The sequence below is a fragment of the Lepisma saccharinum genome, chromosome 8 (assembly GCF_977018435.1).
Source record: "Lepisma saccharinum chromosome 8, izLepSacc3.1, whole genome shotgun sequence".
Lineage (NCBI taxonomy): Eukaryota > Metazoa > Arthropoda > Insecta > Zygentoma > Lepismatidae > Lepisma > Lepisma saccharinum.
In genome coordinates, this window is record NC_139236.1 from 51841547 (window position 1) to 51863534 (window position 21988).

At 38.6% G+C, this 21988-nt stretch overlaps 1 protein-coding gene across 1 annotated transcript in view; it reads left to right on the plus strand.

Annotated features, from left to right (window-relative positions):
* Positions 1-21988, plus strand: part of tej (tejas) — a 125503-nt gene that overhangs the window by 32113 nt on the left and 71402 nt on the right. Inside the window, exons 6-8 of the mRNA XM_083126642.1 lie at positions 15760-15924; positions 17370-17572; positions 21664-21799. Of these exons, the coding sequence (XP_082982768.1) occupies positions 15760-15924; positions 17370-17572; positions 21664-21799 (504 nt within the window). The remainder of the gene's footprint in view (positions 1-15759; positions 15925-17369; positions 17573-21663; positions 21800-21988) is intronic.

The window sequence follows — 21988 nt, forward strand, 5'->3', positions numbered from 1 at the left end:
TTTGCTTTTAATAACAGCAGCTTCAAAATAACCTATCCATTCTTGTCTTGCAAAGTAATGTTTGATTTTGATTTGTTATATTTAACTTTGGTTTTCTGCCACTTTTGGCTAATCGCGAAGACGAGGATGGGTGATGCAATGACAAAATTGATGAAAGGACATCACGAAGAAAATAATGAAAACAATACACAGGCTGGGATCTGAACTCGGGACCTGTGGTGTCGCATCGTTCATGAAATATAAACATAACATGTACAGTGGCTCACATTAGTAATCGAAGATGTAGCATTTTGTTGCATTTCTTCACAATATTTCAAAATTAATAACATGTACATAAATATAAACGATAGTGAAATATTTATAGGCATTTATTAAAGCTATATTCCCCGTTACAGTTTTTCTTTTTTAATTTTGGGGGCGTCAGCACTTAGGCTATTTTGCAACCGCCACGTTATACGGGGTCCAGCCCCTTACCATAACAAATAACGTAACTGTAATATCGAATAACTGAAATATTAAAATATTCTGAGTTAGGTTAAAAGCTGAGGCTCTAAAGGGGCACTCAGCACACATGACAAAAAACAGAACACACAGAATTATACTGGCTATAGGGTCAGTCGCCAGAGCCTCGTTAGTCTGCAAAGAGCAGTCCAGGGTGTACTACGTGGAATGAAGTTGACGATTGGGTGTACTACGTGGAAGGTCACCTCTTACACCCCTGTTACGGTTTCAAATCTGAAAATAGTTATTTATGTTTGGGTGTGAAAGAAGAGATCACTTTAATATTCAGACAAATCGTGAAAGCCTTCTGTTTCTGTTAAGCTACGTTTCCATTCTGACAAGTTCCAGATCCATGAGGTGCAACATGTGCCGGCGCATGTTGCGCGTCATTTAGTGTACTCGTACTGCTTCCAATTCAAAACTACTTCTTCAAAATACGTCCGCAACAACACTGGAGTGCAGGATCGCAGTGTAGCGTTGTGCAGTGCTTTAGAGTAGTCAGTGTTTCTTCTCTTGTATTGTAATAATTTGGTGGTGATTTAACTTGGGTAAAGATGAACAATAAAGCTATGGCGGGTTTTGTGGTTATGGCAGGCGCGTATCATGAAATAAAAAAAAAAAAAAAAAAAAAGAGGCGAAAACAACCTAGATGGTGGATTAGAAGTTTTCTAGCGAAAAGAAATTCGGAAGGAGCATATAACTCGTTGATGAGAGACTTACGTCTTCAAAGTGGATACGAAAACTTTGTAAGAATGACTGCAAGTGATTTTGCATTGTTATTAAATCTTGTTGGACCACAGATTGCAGTCGCGTCGTCTGTTTCTACTCTAGTGCGCATGCCCGTGCCCCAGGAACTTGCTGCAGGCTGTTTCCATTGTCGCCGCGCACGTTGTGCGTCTTAATCGTTTGGGGCAATTTTGCCCCGGCACTTGCGCCGCGGCATGTTGCAGACAGTTTCCATTTCAACAAATGCTTGGCACATGCAGCGTCGCATGCCGCGTGTCATGTTGCGCGGTAAAATTTGTGGTAATAGAAACGAGACTTTACATAGTTCTTTTATCGGTCAACTACAGTGCGGGGAAGAAACAATTCATGCTATTTCCTAACTACGCCTGTTACCAGTAGCTCCATTGCCCCTGACTGAAGTACGAGAAAAATGGGTAACAAAAACAAAAATACAACATTTGACGAACTGCAGTTATTTATTTTTACCTAACCAAAGGGTGCAGGTACAGGGAAATTGAAAATGTTAAGTACATGTAAGCGTACCGTGGGTGACGCAATAAAACGTAATGAAAAGGAAAATGAGGTAGATTCCGTATCTCAGAAAATTCAACCAAGAGAAATAGGAGAACGAAATGAACGAGCTTCAGTATGAAAAATCAAGACCCTTTCCTCATCCCCACTCCCTTTCCAAACCAAGAGCTCCGAAAGCAGCTGTGCAACTTGGAGCAGGCACTGGGACTGCTGTACGGTTCAGTAGCGTTTCGTCCGAAAGCGAAATTCCTAGAAAAATGCTACAGTTCGTCCGCGACGGTTTAATGAGTTGCGTTTCGTCCGAGCCTGGCTGATGATGAGTCACACCTTGACTAACCGGTGGCAGCGGTGGAATTGGTGACTAGGATACCTCAGTTAACAACTTTTAAAACTACATTGCATAGACAGCGGAGTGAAACGCAGGGAGTGCAGACTCAGTCAAACCGTCGAGAGAGGGGTCCCGGGTTCGATACCCGGTGGAGGCACAAGTGGTTCGGATCCCACTTTAAATTGTAGGTCCAGTCCCGATTAGCCTTACTGTGCATAAAGGGGACAACAAATAAAATCGTTGAGACGAAGTGAACTTGGATCCAGAAATTTTAGTCATGGCAGTCAACACTACTACTTCTAAGCAGCTCCCATAAGTGACTGAGGTTAGAATGAAAGTTTGTCTTGTTTTAAGTTCACTTGTATGCACAGATAGGCTAATTGGGAGTGGGCCTACAGTTTAAAGTGGAATTCGAATCACTGTGCCTCCACCAGGAATCGAACCCGGCTAGAATGCAAGTGGTTTCTCATACTCAGATGGGAAGTTGTTTATGTTATTGTTTCACATAATTTGTAGGTAGTCACACGTGGTCTGAGAAACAGAAAAGTCACACATAGCCTACGCATAATTCTCTCGAGGCAGTTTGTTGCAAGAACCTTGCTTGCAGGCCACGGACAATAACTTTCATGGGTAAAAAAGTGTAGCTTTCCTGACGAAGTGTTCTCGGCTTGCGAGCCAGCTTAAATCGGTGTTAGCGTCCAATGTTTCGAGCGCATACATTGGAGCATCCTGCTTAGAGGAATGTACGCGCTCCAAACGTTGGACGCTAACGCCGATATAACCTGGCTCGCAAGCCGAGAACACTGTTCGAATCTCCACAGGCATATAATAAAAATGTAGTAGCGTACCCAAATGACACATCTGGCGTAATACCTAACGTGCCAAATTTTGGAAAATAGGAGCTGAAAGCGTGTGTGAGAACCAGAGCGACTTAACTCTAATTTATCAAATTAATAGGAGAGGAAATAATGTATTCTTAGGAATATGACTCTTAAACGTGACTCCGCCTTACAGATAAGCATTAGAAGTGGAAAATGTCGATTTACTCCAAATACTCTTCAGAGGATTTTTTTTCACGAAACTGAAAACAGCATTTTTGTAGTTACGTCCCTCGGATTCCCGTAGGACGATAGGTGAAATACATTTCATGAGCGATGTTTGAAAGAAGTTGTGTTAAGATGTCAAACATGTAGCCGACAGCCATGCTGTATGAAGAAAGCATATAGGATAAGCTCCAATCACACTTAATCTAGGCTCACAACGAAGATAGCGGCTGAGTGACCTAGCGTAATGAAAGGCAAAGAAAACAGTTAATCATTGGAAGAAACAATTAGTTTCATGTTTAAGATCATTCTATCAATTGATGCAGTTGCTTATAAAAATAAAAAATGGTCCAAAATGCTTCAAAGTAATTGAAAATATGAGGCATTGTGGATACGAAGGGCGAACTCAACAAAGTGCATTGTGATGGAAATGCGTTTCAAGTTGCCAGGCACAGTGCAAACTCCATAAAATCTTTGAAAATCACGCATGAAACATTCCGATCTACTGTTACCAAGTTTTTGTGGAGCTCGAACTGTGCCTGACAACTTGAAACGCATTTCCCTCACAATGCACTTTGTTGAGTTTTTTTCCAAAGAGGGGCAAGCAAGGTAGTTTTTCCGGGGGGGGGGGGGGGGCAAACAAGGTGCATAACAGTGTTGTCTCCTCAAAAAACATTGCTTTAATTTGAAGTTATCATATTCATCTTATTTGAAAATAAGATCCTTAGGAAAATATTTGGACCTAAAAGGGATGAGGAGACAATTAGAATAATTAAATCAAGAAGACTTAGGTGGGCAGGCCATGTGGCACGAATGGGAGAGGAAAGAGGAGTTTACAGGATTCTTGTTGGGAAACCTGATGGTAAGAGAACTTTAGGAAGGCCAAGACGAAGATGGAGGGACAACGTTGAGATAGACCTAAAGGAAATCGGTAGGGATGGAAAAGAGTATATAGAACTTGCTCAAGATAGGGACAGATGGAAGGCCTGTGTTGCTGCAGCCATGAACCTTCGGGTTTAAGAAGGCTAGAGAGTTAGTTAGTTAGCTAGTTATGTTCATGCAATAATTAACATATATTATTGCAGCTGAAATGGAATTGTGTGATATATATATAGTTTTTGGTTGACTTTCATTTTCCAGGTGGGTCGTGCACCCCCCCCCCCTCCCTTGCCTCTCTTTCGGACTTCCATGCAAAGGTTCTATTTTTATTTTGCGTCTACCACTTTCGGTTAATCGCGATGATAAAGGATGTGATAGGTGATGGAAGTGGTATAAAGACAATGACCCAACCCATACATATTTTCTAGTCCAGGCTCTAATCCGACATTAGACTTTGCAGTTTATTACGCTAACCAATTTGCCACGGGATCGGCTTCTTCGTGTTTGTCTGCTCATCAAATGATTAATTAGTTATTCAAACTATATAGGTAGGAAAGCTATCTAAAATAACGAAACAGAAAAATAAATCCACTTGACGTCTTGTAGCACTATCATTAACCTACAATTTCATGCTCACAAATCCACACAGAAAACTTCTTGTGGCATTAGTTTTACGGAATGGCCTTGGGGAATAAACATCGCCCATTTCCTGGTTCAGCTCGAAACAATTCAGGTGCCTTATCGAAGCTGCTCTTGAGCACGCAGGGTTTCTAACCTACTTCGCCGTAATTCAGTTGTTGTATCTCGTTTAATATGATGTATTGTAGAGCCAACCGCAGATTAAATAGGAGAAAAAAGATTTTCCCGACGGAAAATAAGTTGGTAATGCTGCAAACACCGAGGCATTCTTGATAAGACGCTTGAAGAGCGTCGAGCAAACTTTCCTGAAAAAGCACAACCCCAGTATCGAAGGTAATGCTACACGTGGATTGGCAACTTTCGGGAGCATGCTGTCTGTCTACACAATTCTACCCAAATACCTGTTTGAAAATGAATCTTCTGTTCGCATTTTATTTTTCAAATGTAGTTCTGACATTGTAATCATTTTGCAATTATTTTTATTTGTTCTTATTTTGCTTCGCTTTTATGTCACTTTTATAATTAATCGAAACTATGAAGATGGATGATAATTAGATTAAATTAATTAAGAGACACCTAAAAAAGATATTTACAGACCAGGACTCGAACCCGGAACCTAAAGCGGAAAGGTTGTGGGGAAAACCGTCAATAACTCCCGCCACGAACTTACTTATAATTTTTGTAATTTCTCACGAGTATTTTTTGTTCTGTTCATGCATAATATACCTGCTTTCGGAAACTTAATTTATAAGTGACACACTTCGTTCGGTAGGGACAAGCCACGTATTGTTTGAATGGAGGGACACATCTCGTTCATATACTACTAGATACAATCATGGACTATACTTGAAATGGCCTCCCCGATGGCGCAGTGGTAGCGTCGTCGCCTTGTAATGAAGGGGTCCCGGGTTCGATACCCGGTGGAGACACAAGTGATTGGGATTTCAATTTAAACTGTAGGTCCAGTCCCGATTAGCCTAACTGTGCATAAAGTGGACTCAAATTAATCAATCATATATGATAGAAGTTACGAAAAATATAAAAGATAAAAATTTTAGAAGAGATACTGTGAGCAAGTCGAGTTGGAGAGAGATTGTCTTTTGTCTTTGTTAAATGTATTTCATGTAGTTTATATAACATGAAGTTATAAGTTAAATAAAAGTTGTTTTGTTCGTTAACGTTTGGCTTAATTGAAGATTATTACAATATACTTGAAATGTGACGTGCTAAACACTACTTTCGGAGATCAGTTGGACATGGCAATTTTGATATACAAGTTGCATTTTCTCTACTTAGATTCATTATGTCCAAATTTTATTCTAATAGATAATCTCCCAACAACGCAAAATGTTTTAATTGACTCGAATTCACAATGACTCATATACAGTGTGTTTATAAATGAACGGTGGGGTTTCAAAAATTAATAATACATCTATTTATTACCTTACACGGGCAAAACGTACACCGTAAGCAGCAGCAACTGTCCAAGTTTATATAACTTTATTTATATTTGTATAAAGATAGAAATCAAGAGGGGGCAATTGCCCCTCTGTGCCTCCTTGCAGGTGCTCTTGACCGTCTGGAAGAAATAGTGCACGACAGACGTGAAAACTAAATCCATCTTCAGTATCCCTTTGTCTTGCTACTCTTAGATTCTGCAACCTTTCTTTCTATAGTCCAATGTTTGCCTTCCTTACCTCCTAGAATTGATTTCCGTACAAGTTTGAGGGCTAATCTCCCCTGCCCTCTGTGGTTGTGCCACTGCACCTTCTTCCACCGTTGTTGCTTTGTGAACTTTCATCGGCTTCGAAATACTTCATTTTCTTCAAGAGCATAATATCGTCTAATAACCGGCGATAAGATTCCTCAACCCTAAATTTCTGGATTAAAGTATAATAATAGAGGAGTATGGAAATCTGAAAGGGGCGAGGATGGCCACATCTCCCCTTTGGAAAACGAATGTCAGCTAAAAGTATATATTTCACGCGTATAATTTGATCCCAGTCATAGTAATGTACATTAATTTATTATAATGGGAATGCAGGAATGCGATAATTTCGAATTCAAGTGGTGTTTCTTGAGAGGGCAACACTATTATCTGGTTAATATGCCCCATGGAAAAATACCTTGCTTGTCCCTGCGTCGAAAATATCGGCAGACGTCAATGATTATGGGGTGGGGCATGTGCCCCCCTCCCCTTTGCACCCCGTGCGCACGTCTATGACTACTCATTTCTACACTAGTTGGAAGCTGTATTCAATTTCGAGCCAAAAATGTAATTTTCAAATCAGGGTTGTTAAACGTCCACGAACCCATAAATTCTAATGGGTTCTATTGGGTTCCGCAACAAGACCGGAACCTTCTTTATCGCACAGTTTTAATTCGGTCCAAGTTGCGTATTCTTTCATTTCAATATGGAACTTAGACCGTCTTTAAATTGATCCGGAAAGAAGGTCCCTGTGCCGTACTTCAATTGATCCGGAGAAAAGGTTCCTGGAACGAATTGAAATATTTTAAACACAAAAAGGCTCTTTACGGTCCAGATCCATTTATGCTTGCTAATATTCTCTGCTGAACCGGAATTGAATTGATTTAAAATTCCTGACCCTTTAACAACCCTGGTTGAAATTCATTTTTTTACAAACAACCATATTTTTAACGGCTATTTCACATTAATCCCATACGATATACTGAGTTATTTTTCGCAATGTTCAAAAGAAAGGTAAGAGATTTGGGCTATTCCTTTTTCTTCCTTGATGTTTAATAGATTATATTTGTCACGCGCCTATAACGTTACCAGCTAACATTTGTGAATTGTTCTTTCCTTGTAACGTTAACATCTACCATACTGAATTTATTTACGTTCCTTATGCAGATGGTATGTACCCAACTGCATTTTGTTCCGTTCCGCTACAGTGGTTTACATTTTGTTACATTCCTATGTAACGTTAATTAACCATATTGCCTTTCACTTCGTTCCGTTACGGAGGATTGCATTCATTACGTTCCTATGTACCGTTATTTACTACCATGTTGCATTTCGTTACGTTTTTTTGTAACGCTAGTATATACCATATTGCATTTCGTTACTACGTTCCTTGTAACGGTAGTATATACCATATTGCATATTACGTTATGTTCCAATGTGCTCATTTCGTTCCGTTCCTTTATAACGTTAATATCTACCACAATACATTTTGTTACGTTCTCTGTAACGTCAGTCTATAACATATTGCATTTCGTTACGTTACGTGGGTACCAGCAGCTGAACCATACTCTTCCTCCTACAAAATGGAACGTAACGTGTAACGCAAATTGGGTACGTTACGACTCCCTGATTTACATACCAATATCGATCAATATTTTGAACAAACTTTAATTATTGCAATTTTCAGGTATCGGTATCTGTATTGGTTCAAAGGTGGTATTGGCTCAGCCCTAATGTTTTTATATGTGTGAACCTCAATTTTATGGTTTTCAAGGGACCAAGGTGAAAAACTTAGTGTGGGAAAGTGTAAAATCAGGGAAAATTTTATTACATTTTAGTATGTGGCCACGTTGGCTCAGTCGGTAACGCATCTGACTACCATGCTCAAGGTCCCGGGTTCGTTCCCTGGCCGGTTCAAATCCGGGAACTTTTCTAACGTTGGAAGCGGCCCAGGCGCCCACCCAGCATCGAATAACATGGGTACCTGGGGGAAACCCTGGGGGGTAAAGGCGGTCAGGGGCATGATGCTGATCACATCACCCCCACTCGTGACCGGATCAAGAAAGTGTGGGGCGTTACCCCCACACCCCCTACACGCCTTCATGGCGTGGTGCTATGCACAGGGGAGCGCTTTACCTTTTTTTTTTTTTTACTATGTTGAGACCATGAGGATTGAATGTATAATGCAGAAAAATGTAAAACGGGGATCCACTGTGTCCCAGGAATATTTGGAGCGAGCAAACAAAATCAAGTGTCTGTGCAAGTAGTTCCTTGAGCAGGCTAAAACTATGAACTCGTGAAAGGGGAAGTGAGTGAAGCTACCAGCTGTTTGCAGCAGTACACTGTGCTTTACTCCACCAATTTGCTTTCTCTCCTCCTCTTCCATTATTCACGACCTTACTCCTCAGGTTCCAGAGACAGAGGATGGTGCTATGGGACTATGGATTTTGGTTCTACTGTCCAATCAAACTTTTAATATTTCACAGTAGAAAGCTTTATTTTCTTTTGTCTGGAACATACAGGGGATGGACAAAAATATGGAAACACCTGGTATAAAACAAGTAGCCATTTCAAACACGATTTGCATCTGAATGGTAGGTGGCGCTGTGGTCACTGGCACTTCCTGCGAGATATACACCTTGGCCAACCTGACAGATGGGCCAGTTACAGTTCAGCGACCGGTCCGTGCAGGTTATCGTGAATCATGTCTGAGCTGATAGTTTCAAAGAGGGCAAATTGTGGGTGCGCGTATGGTGCGAACTTCCATGACGAAAGTAGCGGAAATGTTTGGTGTGTCAAGAGGCACAGTCTCGAAGATCATGACTGCCTACGAGACTTCCAGAAAAACCACATCAGCGAAGCACCAGCGTGGGTGCAAATGTGTGTTGAGTGACCGAGACGGACACACATTGGGTAGGATCACCATGGCTCCAAAAGTCACTGCTGAGCTGAATACAGTGCTTACAAACCCTGTTAGCGTCAAAACAGTCAGAAGAGAACTCCACAAGCAGGGTATTCATGGCAGATCTGCAATTCCCAAACCACTCGTGACTGTTGACCATGCTGCTAGATGGAGACAGTGGTGCAACGCCCATAAAAAGTGGACAATGGAGCAGTGGAAGACTGTAATCTCTTCGGATGAGTCATCCTTTACATTGTTTGCAACTGCTGGCACAAGCGTACGATAACAGACTGTCTGTTACCGAGAGTGAAGCATGGCGGTGGATCAGTTATGATTTGGCCAACCATCTCCTGGTATTCTGCCGGACCCATCATCACCCTGCATGGACATGTCACTGCCAGGGACTACGTAACCATTTTGAGTGACCAGCTGCATCCCATGGTGCAAACTTTGTTCCCAGATGGTGATTCCGTGTTTCAAGATGACAGAGCCCCTGTTCATAGAGCTCACATCGTCCAGGACTGGTTTTGATGAGCACGAAGATGAAGTGTCACATCTGCCATGGCCTCCACAATCGCCAGACCTCAATATTATTGAGCCCCTGTGGTCGGTTTTGGAGACCAAGGTGCGAGCACCACCACCATCATCTCTACATCAACTTGCAGCTGCTTTGGAGGAAGAATGGTACAACATCCCTTTGACAACCATACGCGACCTGTATTTGTCCATTTCACGTCGACTGCAGGCCGTTCTGCATGCCAAAGGTGGTCCTACTCGATATTAATAAAGGTAATGTGCAATTCTGCAGGTGTTTCCATATTTTTGTCCATCCCCTGTATATGAGCACTCTTTAGCTATTATCACAATCACCATCACCTTCTCCATGCAACTCCCACATATTCCTTCCATATATACATTACACCACAGCACACATTAATAGTTCCTAGACCGGGGAAGTGCCTCTTTCAAGGTGCCTGGCACCGACTGGATCCATTCTTAACCTTGCCATCCTGTATGATGCCACGCTTTCACCTTACAATCTCATCTGTGCATGTGTGTGTGTGAAATTCAAGACTGTGTAAAGATGATGTTCAACTTTCAAAGAAATGTCTAGTGTCTTTAAAGAGAAGCATTTAAGTATTTCAGCTCTTTGCATATGCTAGTGATCGAGTCAGGTCTGAAATATCATCACTTTGATGGAAGTTGATGGCACACATATGTGAATGATTGATACATGTATATGTAATGTACAAACACACACACACTACAAGTAGGGTAAGGTGAATATTTAATTGCCAGTACCATATCTAGAGTTCAGGGTGGCGACAGACCTGGAAAACCTGGAAAACCGGGAAAAATCAGGGAATTTGAGGTGTCAAAAAAAGTCAGGGAAATGTCAGGGAATTTTGTCTTCATTGACTTCGAACACTCTTTTGACGAAAATTGTTATAACTCGGGCACTATGGGAGCAATCTACTTCGGATAACTTTTGTTTTGCAGCTAAAACATCAGCGCATGCAACGGTGTACAATTTACAACACCGGACCGAGGAAGGGGGCTTGGGGGCACGTCCCCCGAATTTCAATGGAAAAAACAAAAATCTGGAGTTTACCCCCTCTTCTCCCGCTATTTGGGAAGAAGGTGCGAACTTTAGTATTCTTTTCAAAGAATGGACATTTCTCAAGAGAATGAAACATGTTTCATGTTCTTTGGTGCAATACAAGTTGAATAATATGCCAAAATGTAATTTTTCTTTTTTTACGAAAAATAGGTAATTTGATTGTTTGGAGGAAAATTGTTATAACTCGGGTACTATGGGAGCAATCTACTTCGGATAAGTTTTGGTTTGCAGCTAAAACATCATAGCATGCAACCGTGTACAATTGAGAACGCCGAACCGAGGAAGGCGGGTTTGGGGTGGTGCGACCCCCGAATTTCAATGGAAAACAACAAAAATGTTGAGTTTGCTACATTCTTTTCAAAGAATGTACATTTCTCAAGAGAATGAAACATGTTTCATGTTCTTTTGTGCCATACAAGTTGAATAATAAGCCAAAATGTGAAACTGTTTTTTTACGAAAAATAGGTAATTTGCATTTTTGGAGGAAAATTGTTATAACTTGGGCACTAAGGGAGCAATCTACTTCGGATATGTTTTGTTTTGCAGATAAAACATCATAGCATGCAACCGTGTACAATTCAGAACGCCGAACCGAGAAAGGGGGGTTTGGGGTGGTGCGACCCCCGAATTTCAATGAAAAAAAAACTTAAAAATCTGGAGTTTACCTCCTCTTTTCCCGCTATTTTGGGGAGAAGGCGCAAACCTTAGTATTCTCTTCAAAGAATGGACGTTTCCAAAGAGATTGAAACATGTTTCATGTTCTCGGGTGCCATACAAGTTGAATAATAAGCCAAAATGTGATTTTTTTTTTTTTTTTTTTTTTTTACGAAAAATAGGTAATTTGCATTTTTGGAGGAAAATTGTTATAACTTTTGCACTAAGGGAGCAATCTACTTCGGATATGTTTTGTTCTGCAGCTAAAACATCATAGCATGCAACCGTGTACAATTCAGAACGCCGAACCGAGGAAGGCGGGTTTGGGGTGGTTCGACCCCCGAATTTCAATGGAAAAAAAACAAAAATGTGGAGTTTGCTACATTCTTTTCAAAGAATGGACATTTCTCAACAGAATGAAACATGTTTCATGTTCTTGGGTGCCATACAAGTTGAATAATGAGCCAAAATGTGAAATAAAACTCTGTTCGGAAATGTGGCATGGATATGTTGTGGAGGGTGTGGGGGGGGGGGATGTTGGTCATCAATATGAATTTCCCAGGCTTGCTCCAGACCTGTGTCAGAGTTTCCACCCAAACATAAGAGTATGAAGGTCCAAAAAGCACATTCATTTCGTAATCAGCACCATGATACCATATGGTATCATCGGGCCAGTACGACCTTACTCTGATGATACCATATGGTTGGTATCATCGGATGAGTAAAGGTTAAGCCTCTAAATATTATGTGGAAAATGCATTGAATTATCATTTTTTCTTGTCCGTATGTAAGTAGTAAGGGGACCTGTCGACAGATGGAGGGGATAAGAGCGGGTGGCACCGTCCGATAGTTGTCGGACGTCGTAGTAAGGCATTTTGTTGGGCAAACTGAAGGAACATGGAAACAAATATGTTCCATTGATACATACAATTTTTGTCGAATATCACCACCCGACAAAGTATCTCACTACAACATGCGACAGAAATTACATGGACTGAAACATCCAACAAAAATCGCATGCGTAAACAAGATGAGCTTTAGACTGCAAATATGCTGCTGGAATTTTGTTACTCTTCTGGCTCACTTCACCTTATTGAATGTAACAGTGCTTGCGAAGGCTTTCTTTTATCATCCTGACGTATTACTGGCTTCGCACAAGTTAACATACGTTTACAATGACATTGCAATATTCTTAGATATCAAGAAGAATCCAACCAAACTGGATATATATTGAATACTATCACGAAAAAGCGGAACATAAATCTGCATTGGTGAACGTTTTAAAAAATGGCAAGTGCATGCTCCCAACCTCCAATTTACTGCAACACTAGTATTGCAATGAAATTAACGCCACTCTCTGTCCTGTCTGTTTAAACTCGTGAGAGATGGTCTTAAATCTCTCACTAAGTGAAGTTAATGTCCAATATTATGAAATAAAATACTAATAATAAATACGTAAATATTTTAATATCATATTTACTCGAATCATTCAATCATAACAGCAAATCACTTCCTTCAAGAATTGAGTTTTCTCTGCCAGCCCTGCTAAATTTTCACTTTCCATCTACTGATTTATACGAGGGGTGGCCAGAAAGTAATTTAGTAGGTACATTCATTTTTCGCAAACGCCAAAACCGTGAAAAATGGTAATTGCTGCGAAATTATGTTTAGGAATGTGCAGTGATGTCTGGACACATTTTTCACCCGTTCGAAATATCGAAATAATGCGAATTTGGCAAAAAATGCGAATTGTAGGCATTTTAAGAGATTTTTTTTAAAGAAATGTCCTAAAACAATGAAAAATTCCATGAAATCCAACATCCTTGTCTTTTCTAGGCCATGTTTGTGTACATAGAACATGCAAGTTTTCCAACATTTTACTCAAGAGTAAACTATAGAGTTATACGTACGTGGAATAATTCCGACAGCCACATTAAATCATTTATTTCCCATGATTTTTTCAACCTCTAACCAAACCATTTGCATCACAGAGCAAAGTGATATAGTTTAGTTTGTAATTGTCAGGGGAAAATGTAAATTTTGTCCTGGAAAACCTGGAAAAGTCAGGGAATTTCATTTCTGCTTGTTTGTAGCCACCCTGACATATTTTTTTTAAAAAAATGGTCAAATTTCATTGAAAAAGGCAAAAAAGGCATTATAATTAAAAATAGGCACTGGGGTCTCAAATAGGCAAAATAGGCAAAATGAAAAGGCTTCTAAAACATTCGAAACAACATAAAAAACGTATATCTGGAAAAATTTTATCAATATATGCAGTAGATAAAAAGAGGCATTTTGCCAAACTTCCGGGCTCTACTCATGAGAGATGGTCATTAATCTCTCACTGAGTAAGGTTAATGTCCAATATTATGAAATAAAATACTAATAATAAATACGTAAATATTTTAATATCATATTTACTCGAATCATTCAATCATAAGCAAATCACTTTCTTCAAGAATTGACTTTTCTCTGCCAGCCCTGCTACATTTTCACTTTCCATCTACTGATTTATACGAGGGGTGGCCAGAAGTAATTTCCGATTAGTAGGGACATTGATTTTTTGCAAACGCCAAAACCGTGCAAAATGGTAATTGCTGCGAAGTTATGTTTAGGAATGGGCAGTGATGTCTGGACACATTTTTCGCCAGTTTGAAATATCGAAATAATGCGAATTTGGCATAAAATGCGAATTGTTGGTGTTTTTAGCGATTTTTTTAAAAAGAAATGTCCTAAAACAACGAAAAATTCGATGAAATCCAACATTCTTGTCTTTTCTAGGACATGTTTGTGTACATAGAACATGCAAGTTTTCAAACATCATTCCACACAGACGAGCACAAACAACGGCTATTCTCTCTTCTATAGAGTATATTTTATCAGATCACTTGGAAAAAAGAAAAGATTTGTCATTAGTTCATTGAAATGTTAAGTGACTTTATAGACACCCTGTATTTCTTAGTCAATCACTCTTCACTCTTATCTCATTCAGTCGTAACCTTAAAAATAATCAAGTATTTTATTTTAAACATACTGCATATGACAGAATTCCGTAATCCTTCCCTAGCTTGTGAATTGTAATAATTTTCCAAATTCACTATTTTGCAGTTTGAATTAATATCATAGAGAATAGAGAAATTAGTCGATTTCATTGAAGATAATATTGGTACTTAACACAACCATACGTGGATCTGTATGAGTTTATTATTTCCATTTGCAAAAACATCGATTTAGTTTAGTTTGTAATTGTCAGGGAAAATGTAAATTTTGTCCTGGAAAACCTGGAAAAGTCAGGGAATTTCATTTCTGCTTATTTGTAGCCACCCTGAGAGTTGTAAGTGGTTAGAAAAAATATTCCAAATCATTGAAAATACATTAGTTGTTCCACAGCTTTCATTTATCTGTAGTGTGAAAAGACACTCATTTCTAAATTTAAACCACAACTTTTGATGTGGAATTCATAGGTAGACATTAGAACAATAGAACCGCAGTACACAAATAATGTATCTGCTTTACATAATAGGACACCAAGATAAAGTATAATTTCATCAATACTCATACACCTCCATGTCCACGATCACTTCTTCAAAATGACAAACGTGTATTTGCTTATTTTGACCATTTCTCTCCCCTTTTGGTTTCGAAACTTCCCTGCCAGTCATCAGTTGGTACTATGCACATCCCATTATCATGAACAAATCATACTTAATAACTGTTGCTAGCTAATTGTCTGATTACTGAGTTTCATTATAGGTCGTAATGTGTTGCAAGCAAGATAATTTTTAGATCTGTTTCTCTGCAAACGGATAATACTATTTACTATTAGTATGGCATCAATATGTAATGAGACTCCCAATATATTTTCTCTTTTATGTGTATTTCTCATTCAGTGCCCCCTTTACCTTGGTGCCAAGGGAGTGCAGTATAATTAAAGATTTGCCACTTTTCACTCATGTCAGGACAATTTATCTTCCAAAATGTGAAATTTTCTGCCAACATTGTTCAGTACAAGTGAATGCATTCTGATTATCCCATATGTGAGCCTAACTTGCTGAATAAAATAATAATCACATAATAATAAGTATTTTTATTACAAAGTAAAACTGGTATGGAAGACTCATGTATTAACATTAATATTCTGAACTTCTTTAAATTGTTCACTTATTGGTGTCTGCTTAGTTGTATTAACATCCTTGTGCTATATTATATTATTTTGTATTTCAACAGAAAATGTTTCATAATAAATTATGCTGTGCCGAAGACTTGGAGAACTACTTACAGAAGCTTGATGGCAAGTATATTCGTCTCCGATACACTGCTGAGGGGGTATTGGTGTACTCGATAGAAATGGCAGTTAATTCACCTGCCCTTGCATTGCCTCCTGATGGAAAGGTAAGCTGATTCTAATTGATTTGTAAAAACTAGACACTGTAAAACATATTCTTAATAGGCACATTCCACGTTAAAGTGAGATGATAACTTACCACATGAATTTACGATAGTGCAAAACTCTCTACTTTCGTATGTGTTCTTACCAGAGGGTCAGAAAAATTCAGTCTATAGATACCCGGATAATCTGGTTATTGCTTTGATGTATAAAGTGTCTGTGACTCACAAACAGCAAAGATATTGGAAATAGTACCTGTATGATATTTATTATAGATGAGGCAAATTAATCAGTATTCTTTTGGTATTTGCAGATATAAGCATATCAGTGTACATACAGTGGAACCTCGATTTTACATTTTTCAGGAGACCAAAATGGAAAAGTTTTACAGTATTTTGCTTAATTGGGATCGTGCAGATTGAATGTATATTGGAAAAAAATATAAAATACAGGAATGTAAAAATCAGGGTTCCACTGTAATTTTACTGATCCCATATTTCTGTAAATAGCCTATAAGTGAATGCAAGATTCTGCCATTTCCAGGGTTAAATAGTTGCAGTCATGGCGAATGAGCTATTTGAGGTTTTTGTTGAACATTTTATAATAATTTTATATTGGATTGGTAGAAATTCAGTTGCCAGTATTGGTAAGTTTTATATTGCCATCAGCGAAAATTTTGTATTAGAAATGTTTAAATTTTCACAGCCGCGCCTCTCATTTTCAGATGTAAGTAGATAATAAGACACCAAAAACAGAAGTAAATGTTGGTCTTGCTAGGTTGCACCAGATCCAAAGCAACCTTCTTTATTTTTTTTGTCTGTCATTTATTATTGAAATGAGGTGGGTTGTTATTTTGTGTCTGTTTTATGAGACGAGACTTTCACTTTCATTAGTGGGAATTAAGAACCCAATGGGATATGTCAAATTTCGAGCATTTTTGGATCCCCCCCCCCCCCCTATAGAGCAACCACAAGGAAAAAACCTTGGACGAAAAGTCTTCCCTTCTTCCGTTCAGCTCGGGCCATAAGGAAGCATGGTCCACTCTCCCCCTCCCCTCCACGTGGGAGTACGGTGCACAGGAGTCGCAGGTCTGCGTAGGTTTCTTTGCTTGTGGTTCCACTATACCAATGCTCTTTACAGGCCTTTTTTCCAAAATGTGGGGACAAGAGTGGCATGTTGTTGAAGAGTAGTTTTTAATAGTGATTGCCTGTGAATTTAAACCCATTTGTATCCATCTTACAACCAAATTTTTGGAACACTGTATCAGCTGTAAACAGCTAATTTATTCTAATTGCAACCATTTGTCTTTTTTACTGTCTGCTCTTTAGTGTTGAAATGAGGTGGTTTAACTTCCATGGATTGTTGTTTAGTGTCCAAACTGCGGACCATGTTATACCATATGCATTGTGATAAAATTGCATTTAATTGAAATGCGTGTGTACTTTTCCAGGCTAAATATTTTGAGGATTTGTACCCAGATGATGTTGTTAATAACAAATACGATCTGATATATCAAAAGCTGCCTGATACCTTAGAAATTGAAAACAAACTGGAAGTTTATGTTGCTGAGGTTTTTGACCTAAGCTATTTCATTATTCAACTAAGAGGAACTTTGACAACAAAACCCTTGAAGAAAGTAATGAAGGATATGCAGTAAGTATATAGTTGTATTACTATGTATATACAGGGCTGTTCTAAATGATCTTCCCAATTTCAAAGTTTAATATCTCACGTTTATTTAGTCACAATGACATGCAAATTATTTTAAATGAAAGAAAAACTCAGTTTTTTTTACACACATTTGTGTTATGTTCCACGTCACAGGTGCTCAATATGAGTGCCTTTTGTAATTCGGCACACATCAATCCGATAGTTAGAGGCACATATTTTTGGTAAATAAAATAAAATATCGGTGTTATAGCGGTGAAAAAATGGATAAAAAGACATATTGGTTTTAAAATTGTGAAAATAATCCTAAATTTGATTTAAAAACTATACTTTTTCCACAGAATTAACATTTCACTTCTAATAGCACATTTATGTAGTTATCAGAGTATTAAGTTTATTTCTGTGTAAAGGGGTCCATTTTTGCTTCTCCAATATTAACAGCAGAATTAATCAATTTTCCGGTAATTGCATAACTCTCAGGATAATTCAGACCTCGGAAGGTGTCGCGTCGGTGAATAAACCCTGAATTTCGTGTTTAAGAGTTAATTTCGCTTTTTGCAGTTCATTTCGCATTATTTCGTGACAAAATATGGTCACAAAATGCACCTCACACCTTTCAAAAACATGAAAAATTAACACTACAATGTGTTTTTTCAAATTTCGTTTTTTCGTCAAAAACGAAATATGCATGCCCCTACCGATAGTCAAATTCTTGCCACACTCTTCCCAACATCTCAGAGTCGATGGACGCAACTGGTTCTTGAATACGTACTCTAAGTTCAGGTAAGTTGTTAGGTAGGGGAGGCTCATACACTTGGTTTTTAACATAACCCCACAAAAAAAGTCGCATGTGGTGATATCTGGCGAACAGGGGGTCAAGGAAGCAGAACCTGATCCTCGCAACTAGCTCGTCCTATCCATTGATTTGGTAACCTTCTGTTCAGTTCCCTCCTGACATCCCGGTGCCAATGTGGGGGCAATGTTCAATTATCTGCTTGCACAAACCGTTGATTTTTTGGGGCTTCTGACGAAAGTCGCACTCACCCGATCAACTGTTTCATCACTAACTCCTGGCCGGCCTGTTGATTTCCTCTTGCAGATACACCCACTTTCTTTAAATTGTTTATACCACTTCCAAATTGAGTGACTGCTTGGTGGATCTAACCCGAACTTCGTCCTAAAACTTCGTTGGACACAAATAACTGACTGTTGTACATGAAATTCCAGGACACAAAATGCTCTCCTGTCTTTGTTTCCAGTCATCTTGATTTACTGTCGCCCTAGCGGCAGAATGCGTAACTAAACATCAGCTTTGCCAGACACTAACACTTTTTGAGTTTTTCTTTCATTTCAAATAATTTGCATGTCATTTGACTAAATAAACGTGACATTTGAAACTTTGAAATCGGGGAAGATAATTTAGAATAGCCTTGTATTAGTGCTAAGAGAAAATCTGATGTTAGTGTTTTGTGTTTGCCAGACTGAAAAACAATTTCACATTTTTATCCAACAAGCTTCTTGATTTTGTGTGTGTATGTGTGTACAAATGTGTACACACACACACACACACACACACACACACACACACTCACTCTCACTCACTCACTCACTCACTCACTCACTCACTCACTCACTCACTCTCACTCACTCTCACTCACTCACTCACTCACTCACTCACTCTCACTCACTCACTCACTCACTCACTCACTCACTCACTCACTCACTCACTCACTCACTCACTCTCTCTCTCTCTCTCTCTCTCTCTCTCTCTCTCTCTCTCTCTCTCTCTCTCTCTCTCTCTCTCTCTCTCTCTCTCTCTCTCTCTCTCTCTCTCTCTCTCTCTCTCTCTCCTCTCTCTCTCTCTCTCTCTCTCTCTCTCTCTCTCTCTCTCTCTCTCTCTCTCTCTCTCTCTCTCTCTCTCTCTCTCTCTCTCTCTCTCTCTCTCTCTCTCTCTCTCTCTCTCTCTCTCTCTCTCTCTCTCTCTCTCTCTCTCTCTCTCTCTCTCTCTCTCTCTCTCTCTCTCTCTCTCTCTCTCTCTCTCTCTCTCTCTCTCTCTCTCTCTCTCTCTCTCTCTCTCTCTCTCTCTCTCTCTCTCTCTCTCTCTCTCTCTCTCTCTCTCTCTCTCTCTCTCTCTCTCTCTCTCTCTCTCTCTCTCTCTCTCTCTCTCTCTCTCTCTCTCTCACACACTCTCTCTCTCTGTATAAAAAGAAGTTTCATTTATAATGTTGAATAAACATTCAAAAGAGATAAATTATATAATATATTAGTAGAGTTTGGAATACCTAAGAAGCTTGTTAGTATGATAAAAATATGCACCAGTGAAACAGAAAGTAAAATTCGTGTAGGTATTAATATGTCTGACAAATTTACAATTCATGATGGGTTAAAACAAGGAGATGCATTATCTCCATTGCTCTTTAATTTTGCCTTAGAATATGCTGTTAGGAAGGTAAAAGAAACTAAAGAAGGACTAAAATTAAATGGTGTGACTCAGTTGTTAGCATATGCAGATGATGTAGACTTACTAGGGGATGATGTGATTTCAATTAAGAATAATGCTAAAATATTTTTCAAAACTGCTAAAGAGATAGGTTTGGAAGTTAACAAAGAGAAAACTAAATATATGCTTACAGGCCGAAACCAAGTGTTAGGTAATAATCAAAATCTAATTATTGATAACAACTCGTTTGAACCAGTTTCCAAATTCAAATACTTAGGAGTAATATTAACAAATGAAAATTATATTAAAGAGGAAATAAAAAGTAGGCTTAATTCAGGAAATGCATGTTACTTCTCTCTTCATAAACTTCTGTCTTCTCGTTTAATATCTAAGAAACTAAAAGTTAAAATATACAAAACAGTAATTTTGCCTGTAGTATTATATGGATGTGAAACTTGGTCCCTTACATTGAAAGAGGAACATAAATTGAGAGTATTTGAAAATAAGATCCTTAGGAAAATCTTTGGACCTAAAAGGGATGAGGAAACAGGTGAGTGGAGAAGGTTACATAATTTAGAAGTACATAATTTGTATTCATGTCCAGATATTATTAGAATAATTAAATCAAGAAGACTTAGGTGGGCAGGCCATGTGGCACGAATGGGAGAGGAAAGAGGAGTTTACAGGATTCTTGTTGGGAAACCTGATGGTAAGAGACCTGTAGGAAGGCCAAGACGAAGATGGAGGGACAACGTTGAGATGGACCTGAGGGAAATCGGTAGAGATGAAAAAGAGTATATAGAACTTGCTCAAGATAGGGAAAGATGGAAGGCCTGTGTTGCTGCAGCCATGAACCTTCGGGTTTAAGAAGGCTAGGGATAGGGAAAGATGGAAGGCCTATGTTGCTGCAGCCATGAACCTTCGGGTTTAAGAAGGCTAGAGAGTTAGTTAGTTAGAATAAACTTCATTCTTATGATTAGCATTCAAAGATGAAGACTTCTAATGTCTATCTATTAGCTGGGAACACTTGGAAAAGTTAGATTTGTGATTTAAAATTTTTCATGTTTCAGAATATCTACAATGTGTTGTTGTTTACGTTTTTTTTACTAAAACTTCTCTTTTTGTTTTCTTTGCATTTTTGTTGTTCTACATTTCAAATATTCAGATATTTGTAATTATAATTATACTATTCATGCTCCTTTTTAAAAATAATATATATTACTTTGTTGTGTGTGAGGTGACAACATTGACCATGCTGTGTGCTTGCCAAGGCGTTTATATTCTTGCCAGAAAATACATAAATACAGTAGAACTTAGATTTTTACATTTTCCCGCATTATGCATTCAATCCTGGTGGTCCCAACATGGCAATATGTTTATAAAACTTTCCTCAATTTTACATTTTCCCGCATTTTAAGATTTTTTCAGCTTGGTCCCCTGAAAATTGTAAAATCGAGGTGCCACTGTATTTAGTTTTCATCATGTCTTGACTGAGCAGCTAAAAAGCACAGCACAAATAATATTAAAATGAAGTGAAAAAATTCAGAACCAAATGTGTTAATAGGTGAAAAGAGGGGGATATTGTTGCCTTTATTAAGGTTTATTTCAAATTGTAACAACTGAAGTTTTTTTCCAGGGATTTTTACAGTAAATTTGGTTACAAGTACATAATGCCTCCTGCAACAATAGTAGTTCAGCAAGTATGTGCAGCACTCTTCAAAGACAAATGGCATAGAGCTATAATAACTGCTGTTAATGAAAATTCAATTGAGGTGAGTATAATAGAACACGTTTGTTTTACATTTAATAAGTATATAATAGTGTTTTTCCATCTTGTTCAAGCTATAATATTTGTGTTTCCTCAAGTAAATAAGATATTTTATTTTGTGTACTAAAGGGGGGGGGGAGATGTTAATTAGATATCTTCCAGGTTGGGATTATGGGATTGCATGCCATTAGTT